Source organism: Orycteropus afer, unplaced genomic scaffold, assembly GCF_000298275.1.
Source record: "Orycteropus afer afer isolate SDZICR_OR568_19922 unplaced genomic scaffold, OryAfe1.0 scaffold00048, whole genome shotgun sequence".
Taxonomy (NCBI): Eukaryota; Metazoa; Chordata; class Mammalia; order Tubulidentata; family Orycteropodidae; genus Orycteropus; species Orycteropus afer.
The window spans coordinates 3,549,934-3,565,287 of NW_006921635.1; the positions used below are offsets into that span (position 1 = coordinate 3,549,934).

Here is a 15,354-nt window from a genome sequence, read left to right on the forward strand (position 1 = left end):
ATATCCCCATTCCAGGTCTCAGGATCCCACTTTCCCCCAATCAGTGCCCTCACTTTAACTGCAGACACTATTCTGGGTTGGAAATTTAATTGGCATTGTAATTCAGCCACCCCTACAATAAGACTCTGGGTTTGGTTTTCGGTAATATCAGCTCTGTTACTAGAAGAAATAAGGCTTTCTTTCAGAGCGCAACTAGAAACACTGAGGTCTTTTAGGTGGCAGTTAAGCTGTGACTCAGCAGCCCTGAACTCATCTCACTCTTTCACCACTTTGTCTAGTCTAAAGTGGGACCAATCAAGGAGCTTCCTTATACTCCTCATGCTGACAAAATTGCAGAAAAGTATCAAATATGCGATCACCCAGAGCCTCACTTCTCAAAAGTACTTGATCTATTGGTGGTGCTATTTTGCATATTAATGTTGCCACCTCACCCCACGGATTAGCAGGGCCCTCTTTACTAACTGGAGGCAGAGAAAGAAAAAGAAATTATCTTAGGAGAATGGCTCACACACTTATAGAAGCTGGCAAGTCCCAAGTTCTTGGATCAAACGTCAAGCTGGAGGCTTTTCCCAACTCTTGCAGCTTCAGGGACTGCAGAGCTCAAGTTTGGCAGGCAGTACACTGGCTGCTGACTCCAACGAATGATGAATCCAAGATCTCCAGGCCGAATGGTGGATTGTTGCTCACGGCACAATCAGAATGTGTAGGCAGCACAACAGAATCCCGATCCACAGAAGAGTGTCTCTTTTCCCAGGATGGCCATAAATATACGGGAAGCCGGTCACACCCCTAGGGAAACTCCCTTTCGATGGATTGGCTGCTCAAAACATATACATCTGACCTCATCATGGGAACAATCTACCTCACAGTTGCTTAAACCACACAGAATTGTGGTCCAGCCAAGTTGACACACAGCTCCAACTATCACAATCATCCAATAGAACATTCCACGATGATGGAAATGTTCTATGTGCTATCCAATATGGCGGCCACTAGCCACATGTGGCTACTGAGTTTGAAGTGTGGCTAGTGGAAGCAAGGAACTGAATTTGTCATTTTATTTCATTGTAACTGATTTAAATGGCTACTGTATTCCATAGTACAGCTTTAGGAAGTAAGGGCTTTTGAGGGCACAGGGAGGATGTTGAGAGAAGATGAGCACAATGTTGACTTCTGGCCACTGGGAAGCTATGTGCGTAATTATCACAGTTCCAGGCACACAGGAAGCACTCAGCAAATGCCTGCTGAATGGAGGACACTGGAATGGAGGGGACAAGGGAGAACAGCAGAGAGCAGGGACCTGGCAAATCAAGTCAGCTGGTGTAAACATTCTGGGAGTCCTTGGCAAGTCACCTCATATCAACTGCCAGTAATAATAACAACCACCTCCCTATGTAACTTACAAGTTAGTTACGAGGTTAGAAGCTATTAGGAGCGTGCTTCTAGAATCAGAAAGGCTGCTAGCTGGGTGACTTTAAACAAATTCTTTAATAATCTCACAAATACTATTTAGTAATGTCTCCCTTCTACCATGTTTGCAAGGACTATGCGGGACAATATGTGTAAGAAACTTAGCAAAATTGTATACATAATACTAAGTGCTCGAGAAGCTTAGTTACGATTATCAAACATCAGATGGCGAATGTGAAGGTACCTGTTAAAAGCTCTCCTACACCACAACAAAACTCCACTGAAACAAGGAGGCTGGCCCGGTCTCGTGCAACATCAGGTTAAGCATCACTGCGTCAGATGGAACTCACCTGAAAACCATACTCGCTGTTAAGGTTCAGAGAGCATGCCGGCGTCTCCACAGCTAAGGTCCACTTCCAGATGCAAATTTTCTGCAAGTGACAGCAGACAGAGGAAGATGAGATGCTCTCTGAAGGTTGCTGAGGTACCTCCCACCTCTTCTGGTGACACAGTAACTTTGGCTCATTTAGCAAAGTCCCATAAGCCTCCCCTAAGAATATTACAGGTGCCTTGCTGCCTGGGCAGAGCTGCCCATGGGGACATCTTGACAAGATGACCAGCCTGCTAGGTGGACCCCAAGGACCCGTTACCTGGACTTTACCATCTGAGATGGTTGCCAGATACTTGGCGTCGCGGGTGATGGCTATCACCTTGATGCCATTGCCTTCTGGGCAGCTGTCAAATATCGTGTGCACAGGGATTCTGCAAAACAGGACGAGGAGGGACAAGCGTCTGCTGATGTGGAACTGGCTTCCCAGAACGGCTCCATTCACAACAGCCACAAGGTGGGAATAACTCAAGTGTTCATCAACAGATGAATGGATGAGCAAAATGTGGTCTACGTATACAATGGACCATTATGCAGACATAAAAAGGAATAAAGTTCTGACACATATGATAACAGAGATGAACCTTGGAGACTAGACTTAGTGAAAGAAACCAGACATACATATAGGTATATGGGTAAGAACAGGTGCATACATATGTGAGAACAGATAGAAGTATCTATACATATGTGCAAATACAGATAAATATGGGCAGGCACATATATCCATTAAAGACACAACCAAAGATACTCCTCAGACATAACCAAACAACTTGCAAGATTGGTTTTCTATGTTTGGAAGCTCAGGACAGTAGTCTTCTGGGACAATTCAGTCAATTGGCGTAATGCGGTTCAGTGGTCAGGCTCGGCCTCCTAGTCTACCGGGCTAATAGCCTACATGAGCCATGACCTCAACTGCCCTGAGACAGAATTAGATGGTGCCTGGCTACTGCCACGGACCGTTCTGACCCAGGTCACAATAGATGATTCCAGATAGAATGGGAGAAATGTAGAACAAAACTCATTCTTACAAAAAGCAAGATAACTGGACCAGTTGAGACCAGAGGACTCCCAGAGACTATTGCCCTGACACACTCTTTAAACCTTGAACCAAAACCATGCCTTGAGATCTCCTTTCAGCAGAAAAGCAGAGTGACACACAAAAGAAAGGATATTATCCATGAGATCACTGCTCTACTAAAAATCCACCTGTATGAATGCAAGTAAGTGGAGATAAATGCAAATCCGTGTTCATCGCGACACAGCATCAATACCAAAAAATATGCACAAGTGTCCGTCCACAGGAGAATACCGTGGCGCAGCCATGGAATGAGAAGCTAAGCTGCCTTCAGAAAGATTGACGGGCATCTGGGCAAGTCACCCAATTTTTGTGCAAAAAGTAAAACACAGAAGCGTACACATAGCATATGGAGCCCTGGTGGCACAAGGGTTAAGCGCTCAGTTGTTGAGAGATCGGTGACTCGAACCCTGCAGGACAGAAGACCTGGCGACCTGCTCCCCTAAAGATGACAGCCTTAGGAACCCCGTGGGCCAGTTCTGCTCTCTCCTCCAGGGTCACTGTGAGGACTCGATGGCACACAACAGCACCCAACACACACAGCATCGTCCTGTGTGTGTTTATAGAAAAAAGTCTCCACACTGTAAACCCTGGTTACTTTCCAGGCAGGGTCTGGGTGAGGAGGGGCTTTCATTTTGGGCTTAAACACACTGCTCTGGGGCCCTGACATTAGAAATGGAAGACAAAATTTTAACAGAGGGAGAATTTTAATTAGACGGTTTTGACATATCTAAGAAAAGCAATGGTGGAAGTCATTGTCTCCGTGGTGGGTTGGAGACTTCCCATGGGAAGAGAGGAGTGGGTGGTAAAGAGACTTCAACCAGGAACGTGGGCTATGTGGCTGTCCACTTTCTTCATCAAGGAGTCCTCGCTGCAGTGAATGCAAACAGACCTCAGTATGTCACATCAGTGCTCCAACAGCTGGAACCGAGTCTGTGCCCCAGATGATGGCCTCTCTGTATCTCTATCACTTAAGAAACTTCATCCAACTGAGAAACAGCCCCACAATTCACTTGGGAAGGCAACCCCTAAACTGCAGAGAACGACATAATGGTAGCCTGAGTGAGAAAATGTCTCCGATCCCTGGGGCATTTAGGATTAAATACAGAAAAGATGAAGTCAGTCAGACATGTGCTATTAATGTATTTTCGATTCGGAATTTGTTCATTTTTTAGGAATGTGTTATGTTTAAGAGGATCGGATGTACTAGAGGTCTGTAACAGATCAGATCTGTGATTCTAACTTAAAATATGCAGCTGATTTAGACTTGTGATTTTAAATTGAAATTGTATTGGGTTTATAAATAACACCAGAACACTGACAGGAACCTAAGATTCGCCCTATTTATTTCTAATCTATTAAATTTACAAGCACTACTGAAGGACTGGGAAAGGACTTGTTAATCAGACAACTAATGAACCCAAAATGAAGCTGAATATACGCAGTTCCTAAATGCAGTTCAGGATGTTCAAAAGGAGTCAATACTTTAATACACCACTTTCTTTGAAAGATAGAACAACTGGAAAGAAACTCAACAAAGATGCAGAAGAGCTAAACAATACAATCCATCAACTTGGCCTTATAGACATCTATAGAGCACTTCACCCAACAGCAGCACAATATACATTCTTCTCCAGTGCACATGGAACTTTTTCCATGATAGACCATAAGTTAGGCCATAAAGCAAGGCTTAATAAATTCAAAAGGAGTCAATAACCAAATTTGCAGATGGAGCCAGGCGTTAATCAAAGCCCCTTTAAAAGTGACTGCAGAAATCTGCTAGATTTATAAATAGAATACGATTTGGAAGTTGAGTGAAAAGCTTAAGGGAGAACTATGGTTTTTAATTTGTCACTTTAGGAAAGTGATTCTTCATTCTAAAACAAGAATGGCCTCTGAAGAACCTTTGCTGGGTTCCTCGGGGACATCGTAAAGCTCAGGTCGACAGGGAGTCTGAGCAATGTGCCACAGAGATGCCTCCCTGGAAGTCTGTGGGTGGCGTGAACAGTTAACACCTCGGCTGCTTCCGGAAGAATCAGAGGTTCGTGTCCACCGTGAGGCCCCTCAGAAGAAAGGCCTGGAGCTCTGCTTCAGGAAAATCAGCCCGGAAATCCCCGCAGAGCACAGCTCTGCTCTGACAAGTGTGTTCACCACGCGTCGAAGGCGACAGCAGCTGGTGCTGGTAAACGTGACCTTATCAAACAAAAAGCCACCCTCACTGCAGGAGCGCTGGTGGCATAGTGCCCAAGGCTTTAGACTGCTAACCAGAAGGCTGGCAGTTCAAACCCACCAGCCACTCCTCGGAAGGAAGCTGGGCAATCTACTTCCATAGTGATACAACAACGCAACGCACTACTACTTCCGTAGTGATACAACAACGCAGCACACTGCTGTCGAGTCGGATTCGACTCATAGCGACCCCTCCTTGGGTTTCCGAGGCAGTATCACTATGGAAGTGGATTGCCCAACCTTCCTTCTGAGGAGTGGCTAGTGGGTTTGAACCACCAGCCTTCTGGTTAGCAGAAAAATGCCTTAGGTACTATGCCACCATAGCTCCCCCTGTAGTGATACCACCTTGGAAACCCAAGGAGGGGTTGCTATGAGTCAGATCCGACTCCATGGCAGTGAGTTTGGTTTTTGTTTTCATGTGCTCCCAGTCTAGTGTGGAGACAGCTTTATAAATCAGAAGATGGCATGTGATAAGCGTCATCTGTAATGGGCCCAACTCTGACCGGGGATGGGAGAAACGTCAGCCAAGGTGACAAGCAGAGGCACACCCTGCGCTGCCCTTCGCTGCAGACCTGCTATGGCTGCTGACCTGGGTGTTCAGGCTTTTGCAGCTGAAAGCACGGATGACCACAGAACAGGACGAGGCATGAAGATGGGAATTTCTCTCCCTGGGGAGGCATACGGATGTGGGACAGGGTGCATATTCTCTGTGGTGCCTGCCGACTGAGCAATGGGGGAGGGAGGCACTGAGGCTTTCAAGCAGGGGAGCCACATGAGCAGGTGTGCTTTTGGGAAAAGAAAAAAAGCAAAAATCTAGTGCTGTCGAGTCACTTCTGACTCACACCAACACTGCAGGACAGGGCAGAACTGCCCCAGAGGGGTTCCAAGGCTATAAACCTTTATGGAAGCAGACTGCCTCATTCTCCCACAGAGCAGCTGGTGGGTTCAAACCACTGACCTTTCAGTTAACAGCCGAGCACTCATCCACTACACCAAGATCACACGAAAAATGTCATGGAGAAAAAATGTAGAATGATGACGTACATCTCTACATGTCTACGTATCTTCTAGGAGCTATGGTAGCATATTGCCTAAGGCACTTGACTGCTAACCAGAAGGGTGGCGGTTCAAACACACCAGCCACTCCTTGGAAGGAAGGTTGGGCAATCCACTTCCATAGTGATACCGCCTCAGAAACCCAAGGAGGGGTCACTATGAGTTAGGTCTGACTCGACGGCACATAACAACAATAACAACATGTACCTTCTGGAAAGAAACATACCAACCCACGATCACCTCTGGGAGAAGACCACGATGCAGCCAAAGAAGACTTGAGTTTCTCAAAATACATGTGCCACGTGTTGTTGTTGTTGTCGTCGGGTGGGTTGTGAATCACAAATTATATGTCAATTAACATTTATTTAAATGATTTTTGAAAGATCAAAGCCATATATTCTGGAAAAAACAAACCACAGAGACAATGAAAATATGAGCAATTGCCATGGGGGGGGAATGAACAAGTGGGGCACAAGCGTTGGAGGAAAGTGAAATTATTCTGTGTGACATGGTCATGGTGGAGACATGATGTTAAGATGTGCCCAAACCCACAGGACTGCACAACAGTGAACTCTTTAATTAAACTGTACACCTCAGTTACCAATAACGTATCAGTATTGGTTTATCATCTGTAACAAATGCACCACTAAATGAAAAATGTTAGCAACAGGAGAATTTGGGGAGGCAGGGGGGAAACGGAGACTCTACTTCATTACAATACTTCTATAAAATTCAAACTGCTCTGAAAAAGAAAGTCTATTAAAAATACTACTAAAAATACGCAGGGGACATCAAGCTCAAATGGCATAACATACTACACAAGATATTGATCCACCTCCTACTTTGGCAAGTAGTGACTGGGATCTGAAAAGCCTGTAAGCTGCCACCTAGATGCAATGATGGGCCTCTCCTCATCTAGAGCAAAGAAGAATGAAGAAAACCAAACATTCATGGAAACTATTAGTCTTAGCGACTGGTACACCATCTAATCTGCAGCCTGTATGACTATGAGACCAGAAGAACTAGATGGTGCCTGGCTACCACTGTCAACCACTTGGAAGGGGATCTATGTAGGAGATCCTGGATAGAGAGGGAGAACAATGTGGAACAAAACTCAAAATCATTTGGAGAAAAAAAAAGCAGGGGGACCAGGTTTGCTGGTCTGATAGAGCCTGGTGGAACCACTGAGACTATGGCCCCTAGCTGCCCTTCAGGTCTGGAATTGAACCCACACCTGTGGCTTCCAACCAAACAAAAGACAGGCATATGAGCTGAACATTTACCTGAGGTAGATACACTCCTTGGAGAGAACAATCATGGAATAAAGAAGGGCTGCTTATGCACAGGGAGAGAGCCCAGTGGGCAGGAGTGCATGGAGGGATGGACACTGGGAAGAGGTGACTATTAGGTGGAAGTGAGAGGGCAGCTGTTGCATTGTGGTGAACTGTGGTCAATGTCACGAGACAAAGTATATGTGAACTGCTGTATGGAAAATGAATTTGCTCTGTAAATTTTCACCCAAATCACAATTGAAAAAAAAAAAAAAAAAACTACTACTAAAAATAAAAATCCAAAAAGAAATTTTTCAAAAACCAATGTCACAGAGACTGGACTGAGGGTCCACTGGGGGAGGGAGACCAGAGAGGAGGGGGCTGTACTGACCTAGGCAGGGGTGGGGGCGGGGGACGGTGCAGAGGGAACAGAACTTTTGGCTGTTTCAGCAGCAGGTGCCGGGGAGGCCTGTGGGGAGGATGACCCCCAGCAACTTCCTCAACCGGGGAGAGGGACCCGCCCACCTAGCCTGCAGACGCTAAGGGAACCCGCACACAGCATGGCTTCAGATCCGGGGCCGCCACTGGTACCTGTACAGCAAGGTGAACGTCTCCTCCTCGTTTTGAGCCACGTTTCCGGGTGACCACAGGCACGTGAGCCCAAGAGGTGACTGAGAAGGGACCGTGAGCAAGCGGGAGTGGGATCAGAGATGCCGAGGGAGATGAAGGCCTCACAGGCCACCGGAAGGTCAGGTGGTGTGAGGACCAGGACTGGGTGACAGGGATGGGGGAGACTGGTGCCTGTGTCCCCCTCCCAGACACTCTTGGCCAGAATTCTCCCTTATCTCCAACATCTGTACTCTCTTGCCCTCCGGGTCCAGCACACACATCCCTCCAACCAGGGCCTCACCCTCCCGTGTCAATGAATCTCCCCGAATCTCCCCAGATCTCGGCCTCCAGGCCCAGGAAGTGGGAGAGAAGTCCCACCAGTAACAGTGACCAGGCCCAGGTACCCGGCTCCACTGGCAGCAGCCCAATGGGGTACTCTGGCCCTCCTCGATCTGTGGAAGATGTTAACATCTGTTAACGATCTGTGCTATGGGGAAAGTCACTCAACTTCCACAGGCCTCCAAGCCACAGGGTGAACAAGGGCCGAGCTGGACGACCGGGAGCCGAGAGCAGTCCCTCTGCCATGCTGCTCCTCAGCGTCACTTGCCTGTGCCCTCTCAGCTCCCATGTCACAGTCTACACTCTCTAATCTGCTGGGCAAGACATCCCCATGGCACCCACTGATGGGGCCACACCACCATTCTTCCATTTCACGCTGGGTGACTCTGCTGTGTTTCCATTGGTTATACCAAGCCACGCCCCCACATCTCAAATCCCCAAACACCCTCAACAAGGAAGCCAGCCTCCTGCTTGACAGCCGTCCCCCAAGCTGACAGCTCAACCTCACACTCTCCCTCCTGCCTAAGTAGCCTCCTGCCCAGCCTTCCCAAACCATCTGCAGCAAAGGACTTTTTTGTTTTTTTCACTTTTCAACCCATAGCCTACCAATACTTTCATAAAGTCAAAATGTGGCTGCAACATCAAGTTGCTACAAAAGTTCCTAAGTGCTCTTTCTCATGCTCTGGACTGCCTCACCGGGTCTCCAAGGCTGTCTGTCAGTCTTCACAGAAGCAGACTGCCTCATCTTTCTCCAGTGAGGCAGCTGGTGGCTTCGAACCACTGACCTTCCAGTGAGCAGCCGAATGCCTTGGCCACTGTGCCACCAGAGCTCCCTAAAATGCCTGACTAGATCTCCTCAAAACGATCACCAGAAACAAGGGGAGTCTGAGAAAGTGTCACAGAAAGAGGAAGAAATGACAAGGACACATGGTGTGAGAACCAGGATGGGACCTGGGACAGAAAAGAGCAGTAGGGAGAAGTTAAGGAAATCTGACAAAACTCTGAGCTTGAGTTGGTAACAAAGCAATGATATCGGCTCAGTAACTGCAACAAGTGCAAGGTACGAACAGATGAAAGCGGGTGTGGGGCACGTGGGAACCCTGGTACTATCACCTCAAATCTCTCTAAGTCTGGAACTGTTCTGAAGAATCGAATCTGTTTTATTCAGCTGTGAGGGAAAGAGGCTGCTGGAAGTGGGGACCGGCCGCAGCAAAGCAGCAGCTTTGGGGAGGCTCCTCTTGCCCATGGCAGATTAACAGGCTGATGGTACCCAAGAAGAAACACATCGCCAGCGGCGGTCGGGCAGCGTGCCACACGAATGCAGAGCTGCGGGGAGGTACTTGCTGGTGCCCACTGAGAACAGCCCAGGCTGGCCAGTGATAGAAAGCCTGGTCCTGAGCAAAGTCGCATCTCTCCTGGTAAATGAAAGAGCTGGCATCTGGTTTGTGCTTTGAGCTTTTGTGAGCGGGGTTAGTGTGAGTCAGCCTTCCGGGCCCTGTCTACTCTGGGACACTGTCAAACCGAGTTTCTGAGCTTAACGAGCCAAGAACCGCGAGTGAGAAATTCACCAAAGTAATGGCACTCCATCAGTCACCAAGGCAACAGGACAACGAGCCTTCCCCGGCAAGCCAGCCCCACTGAGCACCCATCACTGGGTGCCGCATCTCCGGACCAGCATTACTCGTTCTCTGTTTTGACACTGTGGCAGACACTCTACCGAAACCAGAAAATAACAAAGTGACCACGGTGAGCCTACCCTGTGAAGGAGTCCCATATAATTATCAGGCAGTCGGGCCCTTTGTCGGCTGTGGCAATCCACCGCCTGTCTTCACTGACGCAGAGGCAGGAGATGACATTGGCGTGGCCCTGCAGAAAGGGAGAGAAGACGTGGGCGGACAGGATGCGGCCCAGCCCCGGGCGCAGGAGAGGCCAGGCCTCACTGAGGATCTGAGCTCCCTTTCAAGGCTCAGCTGGCCCGGAAGGCCTCTCCTACCAGCCTCCCCTACAGTCTCCCCATCTCTCTTGGCCTATGGTTTTCAAACTTTTTCTTCCTCAAAACACCTGGAAGATAAGCTTCACTCCCAGAAACAGTGGGTCCCACAGCACTTTGACCTGCCCTTCCCAGTGCTTATGACAATCCATAATTGTGCATTTACGCATTCCCTTGCTTAAGGTCTGTCTCCCCTAGGAGACTGTAAGTGCTGCGTGGCAGGGACTGGATCCGTTTTAAGTCTAAACAAATACCCATCAGTCAAGACACAGTGGCGATGATTAAGGATTTGTGGAATGAATGAAAGAAGGAAGGAAGGAAGGAAGGACTGACTGAGTGGCCAAAGCCATCCCCCGCCATCTGCCACTTCAGAGGCTGGACTCCCAGCTGCGTGCAGGCACTGCACTTCCCGCCTGCCCCCAGCCCAGGCTGGCTGCCAGCCCTACTCTTCCACACCTGTCTCAGCCTCCCGCTCCTGTCGCTTCTGTCGCCTGTGTGGAAGGCGAGGTGGGGAGTGGTGGTGAAGGGCAACAGTAAGCAAAGGTGCTAAAGAGAGGGAGGGACAGGAGGACAGCTCAGCCTACCTGATAGTTCAAGTCAGGAGACCAAGACCCGGCTTCAGTAATGTGATCCCTGAGCTTGTTACTTTTCTGGAGAACGGGGATGCCTGCCTACTTCTCAGCGTGCTGATGAGAATCAGCCTTTTGAAAACTTGCAAGGAGTCTAAGCATCCGTTAGCTCTGAGTCTCTGCTGAGTAAACCCATCGCGGTCGAGTTGATTAGGATTCACAGTGACCTGCTGAAAGGCTAGTGGTCCTTATGCTCACCATAAGGAGCCCTCGTGGCACAGTGGTTAAAGCACTTGGCTGTTAACCAAAAGGTTGGCAGTTCAAACCCACCAGGGGCTTCGTAGAAAAAAGATATGGCAACCTGCTTCCAGAAAGATTTACAGCCTTGGAAACTTCAGGGTATGGACTAGCATCTGACCTTCTCTACGAACCTCATGAAGTGGAGAGAAAGTCACCAGCAGTAGCTCAAGGCTGAGTCCTATGAGGCCGAGGTCAGCCATGTCGCCACCCTCCGACCCTTTAACCCATTCTGAGACCAGCCAGCTTCCCACGGCACTCTCTGCTTCACTGCTGAATTCAATAATCTGTTGCAATGGCCGAAAGCACCTCATATTTGCTTAGTTCCACCCAGTCATCTGGTGGACATCACAAAGACCAACGCAGGAAGAGCCATGTGAAGTCGCTCACTGCACTCAGGGTGCCCGTGAGTTGGGATCCAATCGACAGCAACGGTGTCAGTTATGTTCACTATAGCTCACCATGGCGACAATGGGACGGAATACAGGAAAATCCCGTCATGCATTTACAGACATTTTAAAAACACAGGTGTTTTAACTTTTTGTAACTATAAAAGGAAGTGAGTATGTGAGTCGATTCTGATGAGATGAGAGATGCTGGAAAACAGTATCTGTTTCTAAATATGGGATTTGCTGTGGTTCGAGAGAGAGATAAAAAACGTATGACAGAACAGAAGGCAGTCAGCCCTCGAGACGCAAAGCGCAACGCTGCATGCAAGATAAAGACTCCTGCGGTCTCCTCAGTAAGACGGCCCTGCGTACCTGAAGGTGGTGCTGACTGTTCTTGAAAACGTCATAGATGACGGCGGTGTGCGCACACACATAGAGAAGAACTCTCTGGTTTTCATCTCGAATACTGAAGACAGGAAGGGAACTGTTCCATCCAAATGTCCAAGTCATGGTCTGGAAGACAAAGTTGAATCAGCAAGACTCGGGTGTGCTGAGCCCAGTGTGTGGCATCAGTCTCTCCTGGTCCGAGTCCCCAGGAAAGGCAATTCCCATCAAAAGACTCCCCACTGTCCCATGAAGAGAAACCACTGTAAGGAAAGTCTTGCACAGCGCACTGTAACGTGGGTGAACCCTGAAAACATCACCCAGGGTAGAAGCAAGCATGAAAGTCCAGAGAAGCAGATCTCATTGGCAGGAAACCCCCAGAAGAGACCTGTCACAAACAGAAAACAGACACAGCTGCTGGCCAGAAGCTGGACGGAGGAGGGCATGGGGAGTGATGGTTACTGGGTACGGGGTTTCTTTCTGAGGTGACGGAATATTCTGGAATTTGTGGTAATAGCAGCACAACCTCATAAATATACTAAAAAGCATTGAATCGTCCACTTGAAAAGGGTACATTTTATGGGACGTGTATTTTATCTCAATTTCAAAGGAAAAGGGAAGGTGAGTGAGGCCAGAGGGAAGTGAGGTTCCCTCTGGGGAGATGGCCTGGGGGACAAGGAGGGAAGGAAAAGAGGGAGGGAGATGGGAAAAGGGAAAGGAAAGGAGAGAAAGAGAGAGAAAAAAAGTTTTAACAGTAAACACACAACATCCCATCCTTCCACTCTCCAGGGTGCGGACCAGACGCTTTGTAAGCGATTACCATGAGAATCAACTTCCTTTAGGAAAGTATGTGTGACAGGCAAGTTACAATCTAGCCACTAAAGCAACTCTGTAGGAAAGGCCAACGTTCCATCTGCACATTTGGTTCTCATTCCCTGCTTTTCCAGGCAGGATAAAGAGATCAAATTCCCTCCGAATTAAAAAGTCCATATTACCTGGAATAAGGCCAAAACAGTAATTTCATGAAACAAAAAACAACAGGTAATGTAAATAAATCTGACTACTGCTTGTAATTCAGTGTGCTTTATTCAGGTAGCATTCTGTGATCAAAGTCTTTACAAAAAGTGGTGGCGGTGCTGGTGTTGCCAGATGCTGTCGATTCTGACTCACACGACCCCACGCGACTGAGCAGAACAGCGCCACCGGGTTTCCTAGGCTGTAATCTTTACGGAGATAGATTGCTAGGTCTTTCCTCTCACGGAGCCACTAGTGGGTTTGAGCAGCCAACCTTAATCATTGCATCACCAGGACTCCTTTGATCAAAATTAACTCTTCTGTCTTAGTCATCCAGTGCTATTGTAACAGAAATACCACACGTGGATGGCTTTAACAAACACAATCTCTTTTCCCACAGTTGAGGAGGCTGGGAGTCTGAATTCAGGGCGCGGGCTCTCAGGGAAGGCCTTCTCTCTCCGCCAGCTCTGGGGAAGGTCCTTGTCTCTTCAGCTTGGGTCCTGGTTCCTTGGCAATCTCCATCTCTGCTTCCCCTGCTCCTTTTATATCTCGTAAGAGATTGACACCCTACACTAAGTCTGCCTCATTAAGGTAACAAAGACAGCCCACTCCCGAATGAGCTTATAACCACAGCCATAGAGGTGAGAGCATTTACAACACTTCTTTTGGAGGGACATAATCCAATGGCCAACTAATCACCTAAATGTGGCAGAGTGTTTCAAGTGACAGTTAAAAGATAACTTGATAAAAATCAGTGAATTTTTTTTTTTGTTATATTGCCATAATTTTTTAAGAATTATATTGGGGTATAAAGAGGTCTGGTAGTGTGGTGGTTAAGGCATTTGCCTGCTAACCAAAAGGCCAGTGGTTCAAACCTACCAGCCACTCCGTGGAAGAAAGATGAGGCAGTAAGCTTCTGTAAAGATTTACAGCCTTGGAAACCCAATGAGAGTCGCTATGAGTGGGAACTGACTCGCTAACATTGAGGTTTTTATTTTTTAATTGGGGTACAGAAACAAAATCTGGTGAGTTTCCTTTCTTATCTTGGGATAAGATATACAATGTAAAATTGATATATCATATATCTTTCCCCAAAGGATTTAACAGGCAATGTGGGCGAGTTCCCACTCCTCCACTCGGTAGCCCATCCTCTCCTGTTTCCATCTGCTCATTCCCTGTCGTTTCTACTTCTATTTCCATCTCTCAGTGTGTGGGTGTGAGTGGTAGAATCATGGCATCAGAACCGTCTCAAGCTGCAACTTCTAGGAACAGAATTATTTGATATTTGGCTGGTTCTTAAAAGCCAATTTCTTCTCATGAGACTGGTCTTTTGGGAAACTTGCTAAGTCTAAAAGGCACTGTCTTCTTGCTGGAAACGTATTTTGCCATTTAACGATTAAGTCGTGGAAAGGAAACAGTGCTAACCAGACTCCTGTCGTTAGTGAAAACAGACTTGGCCGAGTGCAGTCGCCGGGCACAGGGCAACAGCCACAACAGCTGGGTTCACATCGTATCCCTCGCCCCACCTGGCACCATTTTTAACAATCATGTTACAGAGTTGGGGCCCCCAAAAGATACGCCGAAGTCCTAACCCTGGGAGCTGTGAACGTGACCTGGTTTGGAAACAGAGTCTTTGAAGGTGATATCAGTTAACAGGAGGTCACGCTGAAGTATGGCCAGTCCTCATCCCTCATGAGTGCTGTCCTTGTGAAAGAGGAGAAGAGAGGCCAAGAAGGAAGACAGCCGCCCAAAGATGGAGGCAGAAACTGACGGTACATCACACAGCCAGCCAGGAGCCCCAGGGCCTCCGGAAGCCGGGAGACACAAGGAAGGGCCCTCCCCCAGAGCCTCCGAAGGGAACACAGCCTGCCGCACGCTGAATGTGGGCTCTAGACTCCAGAGCTGTGAGACAATACACTCCTCGTTTTAGGCCACCCACCTTGTGCTACTTCATTACAGCAGTCCCAGGAAACGAAGAAAAAAAACAGTTGCCCGAGTAGACTCTCATTCAGGTGGCCCCGTATGCGTAAATGGTTAACATGCTCAGCTGCCACACAAACGGCTGGAGGTCAAGCCCAGAGTCATCTCAGGAGGAAGTCCTGGTGATCTGCACTCCCAAATCAATCACCGAAAACAAAGAGAGGTCCCTGGTGGCACAGCTGGTAACCAAAGGCTGGCGGTTTGAATCCCCCCAGTGGCCCTGTGGAACAGGCCTGGTGATCCGCTTCCATAAAGATTGCAGCCCAGAAAATCCTATAGAGCAGCTCTACCCGTAACACACAAAAAACCGAAAAGCAGAAGGGAGTTCCGGCAAGATGGCAGACTAGGCAGAAG

The 15,354-nt window shown here is 48.1% G+C and overlaps 1 protein-coding gene across 1 annotated transcript in view; it reads right to left on the bottom strand.

The window, feature by feature from the left end:
* Positions 1-15,354, bottom strand: part of CFAP251 (cilia and flagella associated protein 251) — a 94,985-nt gene that overhangs the window by 63,458 nt on the left and 16,173 nt on the right. Inside the window, exons 3-6 of the mRNA XM_042780597.1 lie at positions 11,995-12,135; positions 10,134-10,243; positions 2,061-2,172; positions 1,761-1,841 (exon numbers count right to left, since the gene is read on the bottom strand). Of these exons, the coding sequence (XP_042636531.1) occupies positions 1,761-1,841; positions 2,061-2,172; positions 10,134-10,243; positions 11,995-12,135 (444 nt within the window). The remainder of the gene's footprint in view (positions 1-1,760; positions 1,842-2,060; positions 2,173-10,133; positions 10,244-11,994; positions 12,136-15,354) is intronic.